The sequence below is a fragment of the Zingiber officinale genome, chromosome 6B (genome assembly GCF_018446385.1).
Source record: "Zingiber officinale cultivar Zhangliang chromosome 6B, Zo_v1.1, whole genome shotgun sequence".
Taxonomy (NCBI): Eukaryota; Viridiplantae; Streptophyta; class Magnoliopsida; order Zingiberales; family Zingiberaceae; genus Zingiber; species Zingiber officinale.
Window position 1 is genome coordinate 80959029 of NC_055996.1, and position 24173 is coordinate 80983201.

General features: G+C 36.2%; 1 protein-coding gene across 1 annotated transcript; it reads right to left on the minus strand.

Moving 5' to 3' along the window:
* Positions 1-5836: 5836 nt before the first annotated feature.
* On the minus strand, positions 5837-23290 carry LOC121992833 (protein ROS1A-like). The gene is made up of 21 exons (XM_042547431.1): positions 22688-23290; positions 22477-22569; positions 21768-22369; positions 19408-21702; positions 18456-18546; positions 17736-17920; positions 16378-17645; positions 16211-16290; positions 15158-15242; positions 14993-15084; positions 14850-14918; positions 14626-14662; positions 14447-14529; positions 8696-9136; positions 8527-8563; positions 8387-8444; positions 8168-8307; positions 7717-7782; positions 7467-7581; positions 7342-7380; positions 5837-6380 (listed from the first exon to the last, which is right to left on the minus strand). The coding sequence occupies exons 3-21, from the start codon at positions 22255-22257 to the stop codon at positions 6217-6219; spliced, it is 5835 nt and encodes a 1944-aa protein (XP_042403365.1). The 5' UTR covers positions 22258-22369; positions 22477-22569; positions 22688-23290; the 3' UTR covers positions 5837-6216.
* Between the last annotated feature and the right edge of the window lie 883 nt (positions 23291-24173).

Here is a 24173-nt window from a genome sequence, read left to right on the forward strand (position 1 = left end):
GACCTAACTTGACTTGGTTGATCACATCAAAACTAGCACGGGATACTTACAATCTTCCTCTTTTTGATTTGAGCAAATCAAGTTAAGTTAGGGTAAACTAAAAATAAATAATAGTAAAAATATCAAATACATAATTTGAAATTCATAACATTTAATGTAAAAAGAATGTACCCTCTCCCTAAACTTAATTTATAATTTTTCTCCTTTGCTCACATTAAACATAGGGGAAATGTTGGAAAAGAATTTGGAAAAAATTGACCAACATTTAAAAAATTTAAATTTTGAAAAATCTAGATTTTTGTGAATTATGAGAAATTTTTTTTTAAAGTTATTTCTAATCATGCAAAAATTTTGAAAATTTATATAACTGTTAAACAGATTTAATCAAAGTTGTGATAAAATTTTTATGAAATTATAAAATTGATTTAAGTAGAAATAAAATATTTTCTATATAAAGTTATAATTTTTATAAAAATATTTAAAAGTAGTTTCTAAGCTCAAAAAATTATGAAATATTTTCTGAGAATGTTAGCATTTGGATAAATAATTCATAGAAACGTTAATAATGGTTAAAAAATTCAAAAATATTTCCTTGGATAGAGAATATAATATATTTTGACAAAAAAAATAATTTAGTAAAAAATAGCACTGCAAAATATTTTTAAATTGAAGAATATGATTTTTGTTAAAAAATTCATAAGAATTAATACAACGGTAAAAAAATATTGAAATTTTTTTATAGTTAAGAAGTGAAATCCTCATTTTCAAAAAAATTAATATCTAATTAATTTTGATAATAAATTATATATAAAAAAATATTTAGATAATTTTAAGCAAATAACAAAAATTAAATCAATTAAAAGTACGACATGTATAAAAATTTAATTTAAGTATGATTTTGGATCTCAGTATAGATTCTTTCCAATTAGATTATTCAAAACCTTTCTAGAGATATATTTTAGTAATAATTTTTTAATTTGGCCCTTATGATATTTAAAATATCAATTAAGTCCTGAATAATTTCTAATTTGTTGAACATGTGAGCATGTATAATTCTTTAAATTTTCTATTTCTACTTCAATTTTCATTTTTCATTTTTATCTTGCTGAAATCTTCTAATCGACAAGGTATTGTTAAAGTTAATTTTAACTCCTTATTTTCTTTTTTTTAAAAAAAAATCATTTTCATTTTTAAATTTACAAGAATTTTTTGACAACATTTTTATAAATTTAAATAACTTATTAGGAGGTAAAGATTGTACCTGACTTACCTTGTCGATCTCATTATTTGATGCTCCCTCTCTATGGCTACTTTCTTCTGACGTTGCTCCTCCTTCATCGATGCTCTCAATGCTCATCTCCGATGAACTTGCTTCGTCATCTTCTGGGTGACTTGCCATCAGTACAAGTTCGGCGTGGGCTTTGATCTCCGACTCTGACGACGTTTCGTTCCATGTCACCTTTAGGTTTCTATGCTTTGTTTGGGTCGCCTTCTTGTCCTTCTCCTTATTCTTTAATTTTGGATAGTTATCTTTGACGCGCCCTTCTTCATTGTATTGATCACATCTTACTTTTCTTCTCCTTTTCTTGGCCTGCACTTGATTGAAATTATTAGCTTTAAATTTTTTTTGAACTTCCTTACCAGAAACATTATTTCGTCATCGTCAAGGGATGTCTCAGAATTTGATTCATCTATTTTTTCCTTTAAGGCAATGTTGTGCATTGACTTCTTCTTTAGATTTGCATATATATCTTAACTCATGAATTTCAAAAGTAGAGAACAATTCTTCTAAATTACTTACCTCTAAGTCCTTAGAGATGAAATAGAGATAACATATGCATCTACTAGGGTTGCCCATTTAGGAGTCCTAGGAAAAGCGTTAAGTGCGTACCTTAGTGAATCTCTGTTGGTTATCTTTTCTTCGAGATCCGTGAGTTCGATGATAAGTTCTTTGATTCTCGAGTGGAGGTGTGTGACAGTTTCACCTTCTTCTAACCGAAGGTTGTTGATCTAGTCCGGAGCAGGTCTCGTCTCGTGAGTTTTGCCTCCAAGGTACCTTCATGTAGTTTCAGGAATTTATCCCAGAGCTATTTGGTTGACGCATAGGCTTTGATCCGATTGACTTCTTTTGGCAATAAAACACTCAGCAGATGGAATTCTATCTTATCGCTTACCACGAAGTCAGCTTGCTCCTTTTTCGTCCATTGATGTTCTTCTTTGTTGTTCCCTTGTTGATCCTTCAGTACTACAAAATCATATTTTATTATTATTAATAATTCAAAGTCAGTTTTGAAGAATACATCCATCTTCTTTTTCTAAATCGTGAACTCCCCCTTGAACTTAGGCGGATAGATGCTTGGTCCAGCTATCGTCTTTTGTGCTTCCATCGGTGGTTAGTGCTTCTGAAGCGGTTGGTCTTAGATACCACTTATAGGTCCCTTGTGGCCGACAAGAGGGGGGTAAATCACCTTGCACAATATAAAACAAATAAACATCTTTCTCAAATAATCGGGCTTAACAATTACACACTAATTTGAATAGACTAAATAGAAAAATAAGTACGAGACAAGTAAGGGTTTACTTGGTCGGTAATCAGAGGATTACTACTCCAAGAAAAGTAAGCTCAGTAGAAAAATCTTCTTCGTGAACAAAACGTTGGAGGCGGAGAAGTCTTATACACGAAAGTGATGCTCAGAAATGAAGAAATGAATCGAACTTGAAGTACAGTGTGTTGTATTGAAAGGAGAACACCAAGGCTCTATTTATAGGCCACTGGTCGAAACTGATCATTGCAGACGTGGCACGATCCGAGCCCCTGGAAGGGCTCCGGGCACTTGGGTGTGGATAAAACTTTATCCACGTCTCAATGGCTATGAAATGGTCGAAAAATAATATTTTATCTAGTTAGGGCATCTGGAACAGCTTCAGATGCCTGGACTGCCTTCTCACAGGGGTAACTCGCCAAGGCTAGAACCGACCTCGGGCCGGGTCTGGCCCGGACCCGACCCGGGCCCGTAACCGAGTCAATGGGTCAGTTGCCTATTGACCCAGTTCATCGGGATGAACCGGAACCGACCCAGCAACTTGCCGGGTCGATTCCAATTCCTTAAATGCAAACCTGGCGAACCCCTGGTTAACTATCGATCGGCCCACCGGTTTAACAAGATATATATTTTTTTTGCCCGTTGGAACACCGGCGGTTCCTAGCCATTGGGGCAGGGTGGGAGGGGGGTTGGGGTATTTTTCAACGGTTAGGATCATTTGACCATTTTTTTATCAATGGCTATGATTTAGTGTCCATTACTATCCAAACTCTATAAATAGAGAGCTTATTTTATCATTTTTACACACATCTTCGCTACTCTTAATCTCAATTTCATATTCTCTATACGCTTTCGTTTCCAATTTTCAATTACAATGGAAAGAGGACGTGGAGGTGCATCATCTCGAGCTTAGAAGGGAAAGAAAATAATGAATCTGTGAGAGGAGAACCCCAACATTCAATCCACCATTGATGAGATTGAGCACATTCCAAATCTGACACCTGAAATATAAGGAAGTACCGATGCAATTACTTCTAAGGTTCGAGAACTTCCTCCTCTAAAGTCTTCTATATTCACTAAATATTTTGAGAATGTCACTCTTCTGTTGGGAGAAATGTGTGCAAAATATAAGCACTGCAATGCTTCCTACAAATTCCAAGTTGGCGGTGACTATGGGTCGTTGAAACGACATGTAGAAACGAAGCGCCCGACGAAATATGGACTCGACCATTCTCAAACACAATTATCAAGATTTTCTTCAACTAGCGATAGTACTGATTCCCATTTATTTTTATATTTAGATAATAAATTAAGAGAATCTTTAGCTAAATTTGTTTCCGTAGAACATCTTTCTTTTAGTTTTGGATCTAAATGCATATTTGAAGATTTTTGTAAAGAATCTCTTAATCCATATGCTAATCGTGTTCCTAGGACTACACTTACATGTACAATTAAAAAACTAGTAAAACAAAGAAAAAAGAATTTAATTGATGAATTTAGTAAATTAGATAATAAATTTTCTTTATGTTCCGATATTTGGAGTGATCATTAGCAAACACATTCATATATGGGTGTGACTTGCCATTGGATTGATAACTCTTGGAATCTCCAAAAAAGATTGTTAGCCTATAGAGTTTTTGATGAATCACATAATGCTTATAACATTGCACAATTATTATATTTAATTTTAGAAGAATATGATTTAACTCATAAAATATTTTCAATATCATTAAATAATACTAGTTCCAATACCGCTTCTATAGATGATCTAACATTTATTTGTCAACCTATTATTGGTGGTTTATTTTTTTCATATTCGTTATATATGCCATGTTTTAATTTTATGTGTTCAAGATGGATTAAAAATTTTAGAAAGTTATATTAAACAAATTAGAATTGCAATTTTTGATTTATGGTCCCATCCATCTATAATGAAACAATGGGGTAGGTTTTATAAAACTAATGGAATGAGACCTAAAAATTTGCATGTGATGTACCAACATGTTGGAATTCAACATACCAATTATTACAAGATTCATTTCAATATAAAGAATTATTATATTCATTTTTTGCACAAAATACTAATACTAATATATATTTATTTTCACAACAATGGAATATTTATAGTAGTATTTGTGAAATTTTAAAAGTATTTAATGATGCAATTGAACAACTTTTCGATGTTTATTATTTCACTGCTCAATTAGTTTTTGGAAAATTTTATAATATAGTATTAGTTTTAAATGAACATATTAATAATGAATCTTTATCTTCTTGCATCTTAGCTATGAAAACTAAATGGGAAAAATATTTTTATTTTATTCTTAAAATTTATTTAATTATATTTGCCTTAGATCCTAGATTTAAATTAGAAGTTTTACAAGAAATGTTAACTTTATATTATGACGCTTTAATTCTAATTAAAGATTCTTCTTCTCCTAATCCAGTTAATATTATATATTATATTAGAATTTATTTATATGATATTTATAATCAATATTATGCAAAATATGGAATACAAATTAATATTTCTGAAATTCAATAAACTACTAGTAGTAATTTAAAACTTATAAAAGTACAACTTTTATTAAAAGAGCAGACAAAACATCCACGAGGATCCTCAAGTTCCACACAGGAACTTGAGAATTATTTTACGACTTCTTTTGATTTTAGTGAAGCAGATAGCAAAAATTTTGATATCTTAAAATGGTGGTCATACAACGCTCAAAGCTTTCTTGTCCTCTCCGTGATCGCCAAAGAAATTTTAGCTTGTCTAGTGTCAATTGTTGCTATGGAGCAGATGTTTAGTGCCGGCGGCAACATATTAGATGAATGACGATTAACTTTGTCTCTCGACTGATTGGAAGCCCAAGCATTACTAGATGATTAGACTAAAGCGGAGAAAAGAATCTAAGGAATGCAACTTTCAGATGATGAAGTTGAAGATTTTGACTATAAAATACAAGGAGGTTTAAAGTTATTTGTATTTTATTTTAAATTTTAAAAAAAAATCAGATAGCAATCACCGTGACTTTGTTGTGCATCTCATCTCCTCCTTTGCCTCCTTCCACCCAATCCCATGTCTATACCTATAAGGACATTGAAAACACATGAGAAATGGCTAGTTCTCGGTAGAGATGACAATGGAGCAAGCATCAGTGACTAACTCGGCATCCTCTTGTTCTTTCTTCTTAGCCATCTCGAGAGAGCCCCTTGAGTAACCAAGAACCTGTAGATGCATTTTAGAACAACTCGAGTAGTTAATTTCCAAAGCCACAGAACATCTCTGCCCATTTCTTGGTAAAACCAAATTAAGCTTATGGAATGCAATTTACTTCAACTACATCAAAGTTTCCTAGACTGTCATGTCTACAAATGAAAAGGAAAAAAAAAATGAATCAGAATAACATTCATCTTAGTGAAACAATCAACAATTCGTCTGAAAGATTATTTCACGATCAGCGCTGAGAAGTCCTCCGCTTGTTCATAAGTTAAATGGATGGCATGAATGAGTTGAATGCAGAAACAACAATTAGCTCTGCTCTCAGAAGGGTTGCTTATTTTGAGCTTCAGATTATTGAATCATCAAATTAATAATTCATTGTCAGCACCTCCAAAGGGATGGTTAGTCCTGGTGTTAGTGAGGTGCTGCTGTTGCAGCAGTTACTGAGTTTCAAGCGGATACATTCTGATTGGCCTTGGTTGCCGTCTTCTTTGACGGTTTGGTTCTATCTTGTTTGTCATTTTTCAGTGCCTTGCTTGCTGCAATGTGCAATCTTGCATAGAGAGGCCTTGGTGCCCTTGTTTTTCTGTCGAATCCTCTCACACAAACAAATCCTGCAAAATATTTGCATCCGTTAGACAGTCGTGGTAGCATCTTTGGACATTCTCAGAATTTAACAAGCAGTATAAACACAATCGACGGGAACAATCACTTTCATCCATTAATCATTTCTTGGATAAGGACTGCAATATAAGAAAAAGAACCCTCCTTGCAATGAGCTCTGCCGTAGTGGCATTGCTATTATACTGCTACTTATGCTGCCTTTCTTCCGACAATAAGTTTTAGCCTTCTCGTGTCATGCCTGATCTGCAGCATTAAGCTATGCCTGCTCAATTCATGCCTACATCACCAAATCAAGCTTCACCTCAATTCCCGCATAGTCCGCCAGGAGTAGCTTGATCAGCACTTGCTCTGCCTCAAGCAGACTTGTGAGAGGGCACTAAAGCTCTGCCTCAAGGACACACTATCGAACAGACGGGAAGCTCAATTCGCACCTGATCCACCTTGAGGGAGACCTGCACCTGCTCAAGCTGGAGGAAGTGCACAAAAGGTGCCTGGAGCTCCGCTAGAAGGGATGTCCGCCTTACTAAGCTTGGCCTTGAGCCCTTGAGAGGGCATCAATAGCTATCAAAGTGTCAAAGGAGGGGGCAGAGACGGATGCCAAAGGCATTGGAGGATAATATGGATGGCTAGCAAGAAAAGATTTATTGAGCATGATTTTGCATTGCACCAAATGCTGAAGTTTCAAAAAATATTTTCTGAAAAAACAAACTGATCCTACCTCCTACTTGTTTCTTTAATTCATAGAAGTCTATTCACTAATATCTATAAGTCGTGCATAGTAATTATTATCATGGTAAAAATATTATTATGTTTGTCCTAGTTACATTTTCAGTTATCTGTACATGCTTGTCCTATTGTGTTTCAGTATGCTGCGCAGAAATTGGGATTCACTAAATAACTTATTTATTATCAAAGCAATGGATACTACAATTAACAATTATCACTGCCTACCTCTCCAAAAGCAGAGTTGTATCTCTTCAGTAGTTAGACCTGAAAAGCATAGCCAAATAGGATTTTATTGTCAGAATGTGTCTTAGTAAAGTTTCAAAACCATGAAACAGATGCTGCATTCATACCCTTAAATATAGATGGCGTTGATGTTCCAAAATAAACTGTCCTCCTAGGCAGATTCCATATCCAGTCCCTGGGTACATCAATTGGGTTCCGGCTTGTCTCATGATCTGCAAAGACCTGCATTGATGCAAACATTGTAGTAAAAAAAACAAAGACAGGCCACCTGTTTCTAGAGACGAGTAATTTAAAATTATAGTTTTATTCCTAAAGGGTAATGCAAATCATCAATTCCGTGATCAGATAAGTTATCACCTCGTTAACTTGGAAATAGGTTCCATTGAGTGGAAAAGATCCTCTCATAGCTGTTCGGCATGGAATCTGTTTGTGACAATTTAAGAGGGAAACAATCTGATGTCAGTATTGAAAATTTACACATTCTATTTTATTTTCTTCTTTCCTTGTTCTTTGGTTTCATGTTTACTTGAATGAAAACGAAAGGAAAAGGAACGAGTTGAGAAAATTGTAAACAGAAGAAAAGGGAAGAAAATGAGGAGAGAAGTTCAAGCCCAGCATCATTTATCCACCTAAACCAGGTGGAAATGAAAGAAAATGTCTTCCCGGTAAACTTTCCTCCAAATAATTTTTCTTTTTTCCATTCCTTCAATGAAAACTATTTTCTCTCTCCAAGTAGACACAAGATTAGCATTTGTCAATAATTCTTTTGAAAATAATCCAAAACTGATAAACAGGTAAAAATGTTTACCAAAATTGTTCCTCTAACAATCTGCGCCTGTGCTTCTCGTCTACTGCTGCAGGTAAAGCATGTTGCCATGTTGCATAATGCACCTGTTTCGTGCCAGTTGCAAGATGCTTGTGGTGGTTCTGTGGATTGTGCAGTTTCACCTAAAAGTATTTTCAACAATGTCAAAAATATGAAGATAATTTCAGATTAAAATTTACAATCAGTAGAATGAGTTCTTGCCTGGAGTCCATATAGCCAATAGATAGGAAGAAGGATCATCTGTCTCTCTTGCATCCAACTGTGACACATCGTGTACGTAAGATAATAGATGAAAATCACCATGAAGAGTAGTGATAAATATTGTCTATTAGGGAACTTACCCCTTCCAAAAGAGGGTGTGAATCTGGAAGTTCATATCTGTATTGAAGACAACTAGATAAGTTTGTTTCACTTGAGATAGACATATTTCATAAAAAAAAACAAGTTTGAATATGGAAATCATTACTATTTTTTGATAACTTAAGATAAACCAAGCCATGAAATACTTACACATGATGCTCTGTTCGTAGGCGGCTAACATTCTTGAGCTTTGGCATGGGAATTGAAGCAACCTCTGGGTTGATAGAGACTAGTGCCTTTGACATGTCAACATCTTGAATCTCCATGTTGTTTGCTTGCATATAACTTTGTAAGTTCTGTGTGAATTCTTCAATATTTAGTTTAATTGTAGGAATTTCATCTGGATCGTCATAAAAAGCATCCTCGATTTCCCGTTCTTCTATTTGACCACATTCAGCTTCTGGTGTTGCAGGTTCCTCAATGATAGGTCCATAGTTTTCTTGAACAGTTATGGCCTGTAAGTCACTGATTCCCTCAATCTGAAATGCAGGTCTTGGACTGAAACCCGGTACATAGTTGGTTTCAGAGGCAATGGGCACAGATAAACTCACTAAGCTTTTGTCCTCTGGTCCTGGGAGTGCCAATCTAGCACTGCAACAAGGATCAATACATTAATAGTGAAGTTATGAAAATTGTATTGAGCCAATGTATATAGAGTTTACCAATTACATTTTTTTTTTGGATAAGTAAAATAGTATAGCACAGTCAGGAGTATACCAATTACATGTCTATATAGAACTTATGTATCTTATGTTACATTATTTTGACAAGTAATCTTGATTAACAGATTATGTTTTGTTTAGTCTATTGAACTAATATTTTAGTTAACATTGATTCTTCTGATTACATGCGTGATTTTTTAATCAAATGTTTAGATTTTAAAGTTTTTAATTAAAATAATCGAAGTTCTGGCTAGGCATAAATTGTAAGAGAGAAGGAAATAAGAAAGAAGGAAATGATATTATTGAAAATTGATACCATGACATATAAATTAAATGATTAACAGATCAACCATCGTACTGTGACAACACAATACTAGTAACGTAGCCTAATAAGAAGTTACTTTTCATTGTCCTTTCTATATCATCTTGTTCTTGATAATCTGCATTGATTATTGTACACTTATAATGACAGATTCAGACATTCATTTTGCCTTACAACGTGAGAGTCCAATATTGACAGCTTGGTTATGTGATGATCCTTTATTGGGATCCGAGTTGTCAAATGTGGGAACAACAAGATACACTATCCTAGCAAGAACACCATAGCAAGGATAATAGTAAATTCTTGGCACAGTGTGGCATGTTGTAAAATCCTAATGCACATGTTATTAGGTGCAGTGGTCATGCCACTAATCCCACCATACATGCATTAATGACTTTAATACCTAATACTTACCCCTTTCATGCTAGAGAATATAGACACCATCTATGTTTGACTTGTTATGTAAACTAAAGAACTTCTCACAAGCAAACTATGTAAGACGATAATGAAACCCATAAGATAATACTCACATGATGATGCAAAAAACTTAAGAAAGAGTTGGAGCATACAAAAGATGATTCCTACACCTTAGATCAGCACATTGATAAAGAAAGAATGAAGTGAGACCCATGGTTTTCGGAACGATTTGGATTCGGTACCGTATCGTACCGTGACAATATAATTTTTGTATTTTTTAAATATAAAATATATTAATTAATTTTTTTTTTTAAAATAATATATATATATATATATATATATATATATATATATATAATGGGATAGTTTTATTAGAGTTTGATTAAGCATGTTTAGATTATCAGTTGATTGAAATTATTAACCTAAAGTTTTAAGTTAAAAGGCAGCTCGGTGCATGAAGCTCCAATGTCGGGTCTCGGGAAAGGGTATATTGTATGCAACCTTACCTTACTTTTTAAGAGGCTGTTTCCAAGACTTAAATCTGTGATCTCCATATCACACGAGAGCAAACTAAGACTCCCCTTCAAAGTTTTAAGTTTAACCTAAGTAATTTAATTCCGTGATAGCCTCTACAGGGGCACGGAGATCCTGTGGCGAACTCTGTGGGGTCACAGAGGTTGCCGCGATCCCGCGATGGCCCATCATGCTGTTGTTGGCCATAGCTCGGTGTCGGACGGTGAACGGAATGGAAAATTTTGCCCGTTTTGCCCCACACGGAATCAAATTTTAAACCATGATAAGACCACAAGATACAAATCTTTCGAGTGGGCTTCTTTATGCAACAACACATACAACAATTGGTGAACATATGAAAGGGAGTAGGAAGACACTCGATGAGAGTCTTAAGGTCAACATGGCACATACAATAATATGCAAACATAGAAACAAAATTGGAGGTAAAGGAAAAGAATGTAAGAATTGGAGGAAAAACAATTAGAATGACCAGATAGCAAGAAAAAGCAGAAGAAACCAAGAGGCACATACCAATAGCATAAGGAGTTGCTTGTTTGGAAGAAAACAAAGCGGAAGGGAAGTGAACAGGAATAGATCAACGCAAACAGAAGAAACAAATTTGTAAGAGAAACAACTAATGATGAAAGCTGGAAACAAGAAGACACTGCTGAGAATAAGCAAGAAGATGATGTTGTTGAAAAGAAGTTTGTGCAAAGAAAGGAGAAGAGACAGTTCTAAAGGAAGAATTTTGAAGAAATGCAATAATTAGTTACTAAAATCACAGAACAATTAGAAGTTGATTAAGTGAAAAATGTTGTCTAGAATGGTAGAGAAGTCTGCTAGCAAATTATATGTAAACGAGGTGACTGCAAACGATGGTCATTGAATCAATGCATGAGGAAGTCGTCTCGAAATCAGCTCGCATATATGGTCACTCAGGTAGACACAAGGAGCCACCATGCGCCTAGAGAAAGCACTCACTAAAAGAGAATGAGCGAGAGCAGGGATGATGGGAGATGAGATGAGGAGATGAGGGAAGGTAGTTGTCACATTAGAATCAACAACCTCCCCATCAAGGAATATTTTTCCTAATTCCCATCTAGGAAAGGAGCTCTAATATCATATAGAAATTAGAAAATTATATTTGTTAAGTTTGTGTAAAGAAAATGCTGCATTGCTTGTTATTAAGAAATACCCCTTACATAGCTACATAGATTCACCCTAGAAATCCTAAGCTAAAACACCAATGTGATTCTAAACCACTATATATGACCCATATACTCAAATAACTTTAATTCTTCCCTTAAGTTGGAGCAAAGTTACAATGTATGTTTAGCTTGTTCAATAAACTTAAAAAATTCTAAGAAATTAAAATGATTAAGACATGACTATAACAAAAAAAGAAAAGCACTCATGCAGGTAACAACATCTTGGCCTAAGAGCAACATGCTGAAAGAGGAAGGATGAAGATAGAGAGGATCAAGTGAAATTTTAGGAACAATTCTCTTGCAATAGGGCAAGGAGTAGAATATGGTAAACATATGAAAGGTGAGAAGGAAAACATATGATGACATCCTGATAATGATAAGCTTAAAGGATGAGATAAAGCCTTCAAAGAACAGTTTCTCAATTGGGCTTCCCTAAAGCAGCATGTACTGCAACACATGAAAAGATTAAGGCTGTGTTATGGAGAAAACAATGAGGTGGAAAAAAAGCATCAATAATTTGGGAAAACAAACTGTGGAAACCCAATGGAAATATTCACTTCCATATGTTTCCTATAAAGGGTGGAAAATCTCTTTGGGAAAAGTGATGTCAACCAATCACAGACAACCACATTGGAAAAGTGGTGTTAAAAAATCCCCCCATTTTTGCCAAGTGATTTTCGGCTAATTTGGAGGGATTTGATTCCTTCCAGAAAATTTTCCCTTGACTTTTCATTCCCAAGGAAACAGAGGGAAAAGTTATACTTTACACCTTTTCCCACACCTACTTTTCAGTCTTACGAAGCATAACCTAAGAAAGAGGACATGAACGCCCCAAGGTCAATGCTTAGCATACAATGGCACACCAACATAGCAGTTAAGAATAAAGAAGGCAAGCAGATTTGGAGGGATATGAAGAAGTCAAGGAAGAAGCAGTAAAATAAGCAGGAAATGGGAGAAGAGATAGGCAGGAGATAATAGAAACTGTAAAGAAGATTTGCAAAAGCAAAGGGATATGAATGAAGAAGCTGGCAGATTTGGTCAGAAGACAAAGAGACAAGTTGGAAGGGAATATAGGAAGAATGTGTACATAGTAACAACGATCAGCAAACACCAAAACCAAAGGCACAACAAACAGGATAATAGATGAAATACACACGGGAATGAGGTCACCAGAGGTTGTTGTACACTCAAAGGGAAAACTATATTTGAGTACGAGATCAGTTGATGAACAGCTAATAGAGACTAGGGAGACGATTAGATTTTCTGTAGATGTTGCAGACCTATAGAAACATTAAACGAGTTTGGTAGAGACCAGGGCTTCAAGATTGAAGAGATGATCCATCCAGCATCTGCAACCTTCACGTGAGCTACTACGTCAGCGCCTTTGAGGGTGACAAAGTTATCTTTGTGCCATTTATACTCTTCTCTAAGTATCTATTAATATACTTATCTAAAGTCACAAGTTCCTGAATGATAGAAAGGCAGAGGAGCACATCATTCATGAGCAAATTTGTTCTAGAAGGGAGGTAATTCAAGAAGATGTTGCAGTAGCAGTCTCCCATCAAGAACAAATGTAAGCTATCAACTAGAGGAGAAGATCAGGAGGGAGGCTCGCTTCGGAAAAATTCTTGAGACAGAGAATATGCTTGATTGGATGACCACTCATGGACCAATGCACCTTGGTGACCTACAAGACACGTATCAGTAAATCAACCCTCTCATTATCAAAGTAGAAGTGGAGGCCGGAGGCTACTCTTGTAGAGCTTCTCCCAAGGTGAAAGCATCTACCATCGTTGGAGAAAAAGGTGATAACGCTCATGCTTGACGGCCTAGTATCGCCGGCTCTCGACTAGATACAGGAAGATAAATCACAAGGGCATTTTGACCTAGCACAATGGCCCTTTGCATGCAGGCACCCAATGGAGCATTTTGCACCCATTGAGAATTGACTCCAAGACCTATTAGAGTAATCGCCCATATTGTGCTAACCCGTGGGGGCAAGCATCCACCATCATTGTGAGCAAATGATAAAGAGGGAGAAAGAGGAAGAAGTAGAGAATATCAACATTAATTAGAGGAAAGGAAAGACAAATAAAATGAGGGGAGGCTGCCGAAATTGTCCTTGGACAGCAACCTCCTCCTAAAAAATAATTTAGAAGAAACTGATACTTTGATACTATAGCAAATTGTGTGAAGAAAATATTATATTGAACAAACATCTAATGATATTGAAACTCTTTTCTAAGAGTGTACCCTTTACATAGTATATATAAGATCCATGACAAAACCATAAAACTAAAACCCACTAATTGTACCCTAATAACTCTACTACCTCCACAAACAACTTTCTTCTTGCATGTTGACCAGAAGAAATGTTGTCACTTGGGGAAAAAAACATCCAAGACTATTGTATATAGGATTACAATTATGTGCACACACCCTCTTCTTGAATTTTTTCAGTAACTACTTTTGGCTTGAAGCTCAAAGCTTATATGTGATTGCGTCCATCCCTACAGAATTTGCTCAATAGAAAGAACAACGGTCATCTTCATTAAGTCATGTTTGTCACAGCTATTTAGAATCGGCTTTGCAATTATATTTCATTTCATTCCCACATGGATAGGAGCCTAGGATAGTATACTAAAAATACATCTTATGGGTGAAATACTGTAATATGCTAGTTTCTTTATTGTGTGTACCCTTTTTAGTTAAATATATACATCTTATAGGTCTTCTTGTACTACAATGTCAAGAAGTAGATGTTATTCCATAAGCAAACCTGGCAAATGCACTTGCAAAGTGTTTGCATTCTCCTCTCATCGGGCATGCATTGCAGTTCGGCTTACTTTTCGTGCAAAAAACCTGCATAAAACTTGTTCTATTAGTACATGCATCTGAAATAATAAATCTAAATAACAAATAATATGTTGTCTCTCCAAACTAGTTCATAAGTATTACCTTTCCAAAAGTAATCATTTGGTAATGTAACTCATATCTGCACAGTCAAGTACACAGGTTTTACTGAGTAAACAATCAATCATAAGTGATAAGAAGCTTTAACAATGAATTTGGGACATCTACTGATGCAAAAATGGCAAATGGAGCTTGTAAAATTCCAGAATATAATTTGTTTGATAGTTTCTAGTGAAATTACTTTGTTTGGAATGAGGATATGAACTTACAGAGTCCGCTGGTCCAGCTTACAGAGTCGCGGCCAAAGGTACTTTTGAACGGTGTCTAACATAGGGTAGCTTTTAAAAGAAAAAGGGAAAAAAGTTTAAAATTATCTTGGTAAGTTGGATAACTCTAAAATAAACTAACATACAGCTCTAGCAGATGCAACTGGAGGGACTCAGGCAAAGGTTGTAGTGGTACCCATCCCAATCTGACAGCTATACGACCAACATTTGTATCAACCTATGAAAATTGAGAGCTTAAGCAAGCATGTGTCTACTAAACACTGTTGAGCAGAACAAAGTGGAAAACTTACAGGAAAAGCTAGATGATGAAGTGTCAAAAGCCGCACACACTCAACGCTCTTGAGTCCTAATCCTCGTATGCTTAGGAGGTAGTCCCTGACAATAGCAAAAGGTTACAAAACAATATTTGAAGTGTAAAATAATGCATTATCCTAACAAGATTAACAAGGTTGTGGAGTAACAGGCATAATTCCATTTACCAATTATTCTTGATTCATATATATAAAGAAATTTTCCTGATAATACTACAAATTTTAACTTCCAGGCCATTGATTATAGCAGACTGGTGTCTTAGCTTAATACATGACTTCATCCAGACATAGTCTTGTCACTCAACCATTTTCAAAATTTAGGCTAAAATAGCAATCAAGGTTCAAAATCTTGAGTTGTGCCAAAGTTTTAATCTTTGACTAGAATGATTCAGTATCATGCCGATGTTTTGATGCATGCTATCGTTAATAAATTGGAATTGAAAAAGGAAGGGAATGAAGCATAGGAAGGAGACATTGTATGTGCCGAGCATGCTTTAAATCTTGTACCATGCTAGACGAAATAGTTGAAACATATCATTCCAGTAAATCATCGAAACTCAATACCACTCAGCAAAGACAATGTCTCATTCCTTCGCTTCGTCTCCTTCCTCCTTTAACATCTAACCTATCACCGACACTATGCATCAGAGCATTGACATGATATTGGTTCCAGTCAAACATCAAAACTATGGCACGGTTAGACATTTTGAACCTTGGTGCTAACTAGTATGAGTTTCGGTGATTTACTAGAACGATACATTTCGATTGTTTCACCCACATGGTACGAGTCTTCAAACCATGATAGCAATACTCATGGATAAAAGTTAAGATGAAGATAAATCATTGTAGGTCTGTAATTTGTCTTATCCTTCACTAATATTCATCTGGATACTGAAAAATATCAAAATCACAGCTAAAGCATTATGAAATAAATGAATCTACTGTCTATGAAACTGACAAATTATTAACATGTTTCAGATAGTATGTTAGAAGTTAGAACAAGAATTATCATAAGCATTTCTATATTCTTACTTGGTTTTGTCTGGTTCAACTTGCCTTAACCACTCTAGGTCAATGCTTCCGTGATCCCTGACCAGTCTATTTAGGAAATCCTGTATACCAACCAAAGCATAATAAATAATCATGTTATACCTAGTGGTAAATAAGAAACATTTTACAAGTTATTTTGTCTAGCATACCTTTATCCTATCTGCCAGCATGTTGTTCATTCCCCTCTCTCTAATGGCTGCTGAAATTTCACTTACATCAGCAGACCTTATTGCTTCCCAGTCAACGGAATCCATGCTATCCAGGTCTCTCTCCTTCTCAATGCCATCATAACATACCTCTTTCCGCAAACTTTCCCAGTCATAGACCTTCTTTCTTTCATTATCAATCTTCAACTTGTTCGCTTTAGCTTTATTTTTTGGTGTTTCAGCCGATACCCTATTTGAAATGAGAGCATCATCATTTTTCAAGTCTAATTGGAGACTCTTAGATATTTCCAATGGATCCTTGTCATTATGCAAGACTTGGGATTTTTGCTGAGTATCATAATGTTGCTTTTGTAGGTCAAATTCAGTGGCCTTTTTGGTGCTCCGAGTTTCACAAATTCTATCCTCTTGTTGGAGTTTGATCAAACAATTTTCTGATATAAGAGAGCATCCCTGGTAAATGGATTGACCTAGCAAGGCTTCATTTAGTTCAGTTCCAAGGCAGCTAGGATAGTAATATGGCTTTCTAAGGCAAGATTCTGCTTCTGCGCTAGAGAGAGGTTTTAGAGAATTTTCACATGCATCTGAAAATAAACCAATGGCAGTTTGAGTCCCAGGAACAGCTTCAGAATTCTGTGGATGTATCACTCCAGAAATATTGTCTACTAAATGCTGTGGATGTATCACTCCATGGGATGAACTTAATTTCTCAGTTGTGTTTGCCTTTTTTATTTCTGACAGATTTGAATCAGGATGAGACATGCTTCTCTTAGTATGTGCATTGAGATGCTCCATGGCTGTTAATCCTGAACTTGAAGAACCATCAAATAGTTGTGGCAATGGAAGTGTGGCAGATAAATTTGTCTCAACATGCTTATGATCTTGAGAATTGATGATAGGTGTTAAAATGGGTGGATTCTTTTTTCTGAGATTGTCTGATACATCCAAGACATAGTTTAAAAGCCCAGTAAATGAAGTTGACTTGTCAATACCATGACACAAATTTTGCACCGTTAAATCTTCTGCTCTAATGTTTGGCAAGGAACTTATCCTAATGTGATCAATTATCTGAACTGCATTTTCTGAAGAGTCTTGAGATGAAACAACAGAGTCTTGGGAGGAACCAACATCTTCCATTGACCATCTGTCTTCAGGCTCTGCTACACATGCACACCCTCCTATCTGTGTTTCTGAGGGGCCTGACTCTCTATCTGGTGATTCATGACTGGTACCCATTACATTTTCTTTTGTGCCTGTATAATTAAGTTTTGAACAGTCATATATTGTGCAAGTAGTATTATTAATAGAAAATAACCCATTATTATATTTAGTTTTATTCCCACCAGCAACCAAAGGTCTTGTGACATGCAACTGTCTATCCACTGTCTGTCCGTGCAATTTGCTAATGCCATCAAGACACGGTATGCTGCCATCTTCCTGCTTGGCACATGTATCTTGTTCAATGAATTCTGAATTTTTGCACCTTGACTTTAGAGGGAATCTTGCAGCAAGTGCCATGAAAGCAGAGCTGTGATGATTAATATGATCATCAAACTGCATGAAGTTGAGATAGGAGAAAAAAGATTTCATTTTCCAAATTTCATGTGTGTTTAGATTTCTCATCCACTCTACAAATTTTCTTGGAAATTCACTCTGCCCTACTTCAGTTGGTTTTGGCAAAACACGTAATGTTGGTTAGCCATAAAGATTCCTCTTGGTTTGGTTAGCAAGACAAATTTATTGTTAGGTTCACCAATGATCAAAGGTGCTATAGTATTGGGTCCATGTTGTAGCCACATCATGAAAAAGTTGAACTTGGGGGCAAATTAGAACAAAAAATAGAAAATTATTTTGTAATTAAGATTTATAGCCATATGTAGCTACCACATGATGACAATGTTAGTAGTCCTAACAGAATATGGGTTGGGTCACAAACCAAAACAGATCTAGAAAGTGAAGGGATTAAACTAATATCTTCAAAAAAAAAATTGGGGGTATTTTGTAAAAATAGGTAAAGTATTGGGTACAAAATCCCAGAATGAAATTATTCTATTATGTTTTACCTTGAAAGATGATCTGAAACATTTTGGGTAAGAAAAACACCAACTACTGAGTCCACCACTGAACCTTTCCACTTAGTGAAACGCCTATCTCCTACAAAAAGAAAGAATAGAGAAGTAATATTCATAGAACATGAAGCACTGAAGGAGTCATGTCTATTTTTTTTATTCAAATATGATTAGATAAAGATAACACTTGAAATTATTGACTGTTTGATATGGTACAAATGTGATAGATATAAAGTTCATTTTGTTGACTGTTTGATATGGTACGTAGATGACAAATAAGGAGTACAACTTATTGACCACATGATCTGTTCTGCACAATCTCTCCCTTTCATTTTCATATATTAATAGGCATATTTATAATGTGGATCTGAGCTGTAAGACCCAAAAAATGAGAACAGAAGGCAAAGTCTTCGCCAAAAAATTCCATTAATTCAGAAAATTGCTTGCATGTCTTAAAAAAAATAGACAATACTTATAGCATATCCTAGTTACTTTAAGAAAATTTCTGAATTAGTACTTAGTAGTACATATAAGAAAAACATATTACTGTTTTTTTTATTCAAATTGCCAAGTTTATTGTTTAGGAGTTGGACAACTTCAAAACATATATAGAAATTTCACTATTATGCTCAGTCGTGAGGAACACTAAAAATCCAGATAATTTCATTGTTTAATAAAATCCAACAAATTGTCTGTCACGGTGCTGCACAATTTATTTATATTATCTTTGTAATTTTGCATGATGCCTGTGCCATGTATCATCAGTACGCCAAAAACAACCACTATACCGAGTGGACAGGCATTAGTGGAAACTGGGAGAAAAAATGGCCACTGAACTGAAACCATTCAAACTGGTGTCTATTTGCACAAATACACCATTGAAGTAAAAGGGAAAAAAATATTAACAGCCCAGCAGCATTGAATAGTCAAACTGAAAGAAAGTTACCTTGGACAAGATGCATTCGCGCAATGAATGAATCTACACGCCCGCGAAAAACTTGCCTTTCTTCTTCCCACCATTTTTCTTTTTCAACATCTGTTCCCTGATCATTGTTACCCGCTTCCTTCCCCATTAAAAGATTCCAGACCCTATTTGTCTCAAGATCTAGATCAACCTTGGGTCGAGGGCGTCGTTTCTTGGTGAGATCAAATGGGCCCTCATATGGAACAATAACACCATCTCCAACATAAGGAACAATAGCATTTTGCATTTTAGTTGGATCAGATTCATAAATCCTAAGAGCTCTCAAACTACAAGTGACATCATCCAACAAATTTGTATACGGTACCATCACATCTGAACTTAAAATATCTATACTCACAGGATTGCAACCCTGCTTTCTGAAATCCCTTGTAGAAAACATAGGTAACTCCATAGTCTTTTGACCTGAGCAACACTCAAAAGGTATCATCTTTCTACAAGTCACCTTTTGGCCTTGCAAATCCACATAATTTGTATCTGTCATGTGAGTTCCATTTTGAGCATTTTTATTCTTCCTGGGTCGTTTTCTTTTAATCTCAACTTGGTTCTCATGATTGTCACTACATCTCTCCTTAGCTCCAAATATGTCTGGTGGGGTTGACAATTTGTTTTGTGCGAAAGTATTCAATCTTCCATGCCCTTTACCAGGTCGCATCATATTGTTATGCTCTGCCACAGAAAATGCAGAAGTTACACAATCGGGTCTAAAATTCAGATCTGATCTTGTTTCTGTGTTGCCTTCAGTTTGATAAAGAGACAAAATAGCTTCAGCATCTAGCTGGTTTTTGAGGTTCACTAAATTTCTCACATCAGCCACAGAAATATTCATAGATGCATCCAAAACCATACGTGTCAAGGAAGAAGCGATACATGATTTGAGTTTGTTCTCAGTCTCTCCTCTCTGCTTATCAAATCCCTGAGATAAGTTTGCTTCATTGTGACTTGCATCCTTATATTCAACAAGTTTCTCACCAACATTGGCACATGCATATTCCTCAAACACATGGTCAGTTCTTTTCTTCTTCTGAAGCAAATTGGATGTCTTCTGTGAATCAAAGTTTGGAGTGTTGCTAATGAACTTTTTCCTAGCTAATATTTTCAAATTTTCCCTTCTAGCAAGCTGAGGTGTAGGTGGATTCTCTGATAGCGTTGTACACCTATTGTGAACTTGATCAATTGTAATTGTTCCATCTCTACCTGCTTGAGGATGTGTCGTTACAGTTTTCTCTGTGAAACTCATTTGATTATTTGGCAGCTCATCTATAAAGCTGTTGAGGCTAAAAGGAATCACTGGTGCTAAGTTGTCCATCACCTCCAGAGACCCAGTATGAAGCATATTTACTGCTGCATTCCTGTTAGTAATGTTACCTGAAGGGCATGTCTCTTGATCTTGAGATTCCAGATTGTATGCAGACATCACTTTTGATAATTCAACTGCATTTCTATCTGATTCAAAGAACAACCTTCTTCTAACTGACCTAGTCCCGCAGATATACTGTGGATCAGTTGCTCCACATGGATTACTGATTGAATTAAATAAAGTGTTATCATCACTCCCCACATGGTTCCTCTTATGAGATGAGTTGCTTCCTATATCATTTGAAGAACCTAAATCAGCATTACAGTGTGGTAGAGTAGTTTCAATTTGTTTGTCGCATAGGATCTCTGAAGAAGCTTGGACGTTTTTCCTTCTTACGTATTTACGCTTTTGAGAGGGAGTTTTGGCAATGGGAGTGGCTGGTTTTGACGTTCTAGCTGGTTTGCCTTGTTGAATGACCTTAGGTCTGTGCTTTTTAATTTTAGGCTTCTGTTGTGGCATCTTGTTCAGGTCAAAATCACTGTTTTGCAGCTTTCCTTGTGTCATTTGGTTCTGTCTTTGGTCATGAACTTCTTCAGGTATAACAACAGCCTCAACTGCTGTTGATTGTTGAAGAGAGAGTAGTAGCTCAGGCGGCATTTCCATTCCTGAATTTGGTATAACTGGTAATGAAGGAGGTGGTGATACAAACTCTGAAATGCCAAACTCCACTTGCTTTGGAACTGGAGCTTGTGACATGCATGTACTGTCCCATTTATCTTGTGCATTTGAACTATCATTTAACAGGTCGATGAATTGGCAAAGTGAATAATCTTGCACAAATTTATCTTTCTCCAAACATACTGGTGTACATGGATATGGTGTCACGTCTGCTCCACCCATGCTTATTGTTTTTCCCATCAATGAATTAGTATTGGGTGTCGAACTGTTAGCCAATCCATCTACAAAATAAATCGAATTTAAACAATGAAAAAATGGATCATCATCAGGGGTAAGAATTACTTACAGTTATGATGGTCCAGTTTCAGGAAAAAATCTTTATCAGGCGACAATGTGTTAGGAGTAGCAGAAACTCCAGGGTTGTTGCCTGAATGAATGAATGACGAGAAAAATGGTGAATTGTTAGAGATGGCTGCTGCGTCTGCAAAGGCCATCAGGTTTGTGTGAGGTGTCTGGTGCCATCCAACAGAAGGATCACCGGTGGTCGCCATTGCAGGCCTAATTCTGTAACTACTGGCTTGGGGAATATAAACCTGACTGGAATAACCCAATGCAGTGGCCGGAGCACTTGAATCCTGGAATTGGTCAACATAACCCGTTGCAATAGAGGAACTCGATCCCAGAAAAGAGCTATGGCTGATGTTGCTGCCACCACTGTTGTTCCCATCCCAAATGTCAAACCAGCTCATCTCCAACTTGCTGGGCACAGGCGTTTCCAGCGTGATTGGAGCCCAAGGTTGTGGCTCCCAGAATGGACATCCTTGATTCAAGTCCATCACTTCTCAACAAGACAAGCTCGGACCTTTAGCCTCACTCTTCCACGAGAGCTTCAGATCCCATGGCCTGAAGCCTCGCAGCAGGAAATATCAGACCCTCCCACCTTCTCCACTGCAAGAGAAATGAAACCGAAGATGAGATTTGGGGTGGGTGGTTTCTTCGCTGCTTCAGTCAGGAATAAAAGGAAACAAATGGAAATAGTAAATACAAGATCACACCTGAATCTAGGCACTTAAATTCTCAAGGATGTAACACCACGGTTACAGCTCCATTTCCATCTCCCCGAAGATTTCACGTGATAATGAGGAAATCTGCATCAATTTGACATCCAACAATAAAAATTAGCCCACGGCAGCAACAATCGACAAAAGGAAAAGGAAAAATAATAGAAAGGGGGAAAACGGGCAGCCACTAAATCGATCCCCATACTCTTCTTCATGCACTGTCGATGGATGGAGGCGTTTAAACTCAAATACGAAGACAAAATCTCATCTTTCTGCCTTCTACCCTCGCAGCGGCAAGCACTGCTTGCAGATCTTGCTGCCCCCGTTCGTCACTGCTAGAGAAACTAATTGGCGGCTCTCGACAGAAAAGGGGCAGGCGGCGGTCTTACAGTTCGCGCGAGGAGAACCAGGTCGGCTCTGCTCGCTCGCGTCAAACTGCTTGACCATTCGACACTGAGTGGCGACGCGGAGGGGCACTCGCAGGTGCTGCTCAGTTTCGATCAGGCTCCATAGACGAAGGATACCCGGAGGGAGAGAGGGATCTAGCGGGCGGCTGAAAAAAAAGAAACTCGTGGAAGCCTCCCAGGCGGAGATGAAACAGGGGGAGGAAGGCGGATGAGGACGTGCTGCCCGATTCCTGCGCGATCTCGCGGCCGGGTGGATAGAGAAGACGGCCGCCGTTGTCCGGATCTGGCGGATTGGAGAACGGTTGGATGCCGGTCGGATCTGGCGGTGGTGGTTGCGCGACGCGGACACTGAGGGTACAGCACGCGGTCGCATGGGCGGGGAGGGGCAGTTCACGCGTGCGAAGGGGAAACCAGAGTTTGGCATCAGTTGTTAACCGACGTTATTACTCGTGTCAATATCAGACTGTAAAATATATGTATATACACACGTGTGCGCCTCTCATTCAGTACGATGCGTGCCGCTCATATTATAATATGATAATAAAAAATGAATATATTCGTCCTCAGTGTATCTATTAATTTTAGTATTAATATAAAAGAGATACAATTTCATGATAACAACATCTTATATACTAATTATTAGATCATCTTGATATACTTACACATTAGATAAAAGCTTAAATAATATACTCACAAGCTAAAATAAAGCAATGCCTCTATGTGAGGATAAATTTTGTAGCATAAGAACATCTACATCAGATATCTTATTCAAAAATTTTATCTTAAATTTTAGATAGGATAGTTAAAAAATCTTTGCATCAGCTACCCTATTCATTCCCTAAATTATGCATTTATGAACCGTACTTTTCTAAATTTAGAGAATGGATTTCATTCCCTAAACATCATAGAGGAGAGAGAAGAAATAGAGAAGTTGATATATGATGTATTAAAAAATAGATATCCAAATTTAATAAAGTAACTTTTTTATCCTAAATTATGTATTTTGGATAGAGAAATTGATGTGTATATTCTTGTAGTAAATATTGTCCGTATAAGTTTGGCAGCATAGTATTTAAATTTTAAATTATCTTAATTAAATTTTATTTTTAAAATTTAGGAGTTAGTAATAGATGGCAAATTGTAATATATATATATATATATATATATATATATATATATATATATATATATATATATATATATATATATATATATATATATATATATAGTAAGATGTACATCTATATCCATATGTGAGCACTCCGTGAGTTAATTTTTTTGTTC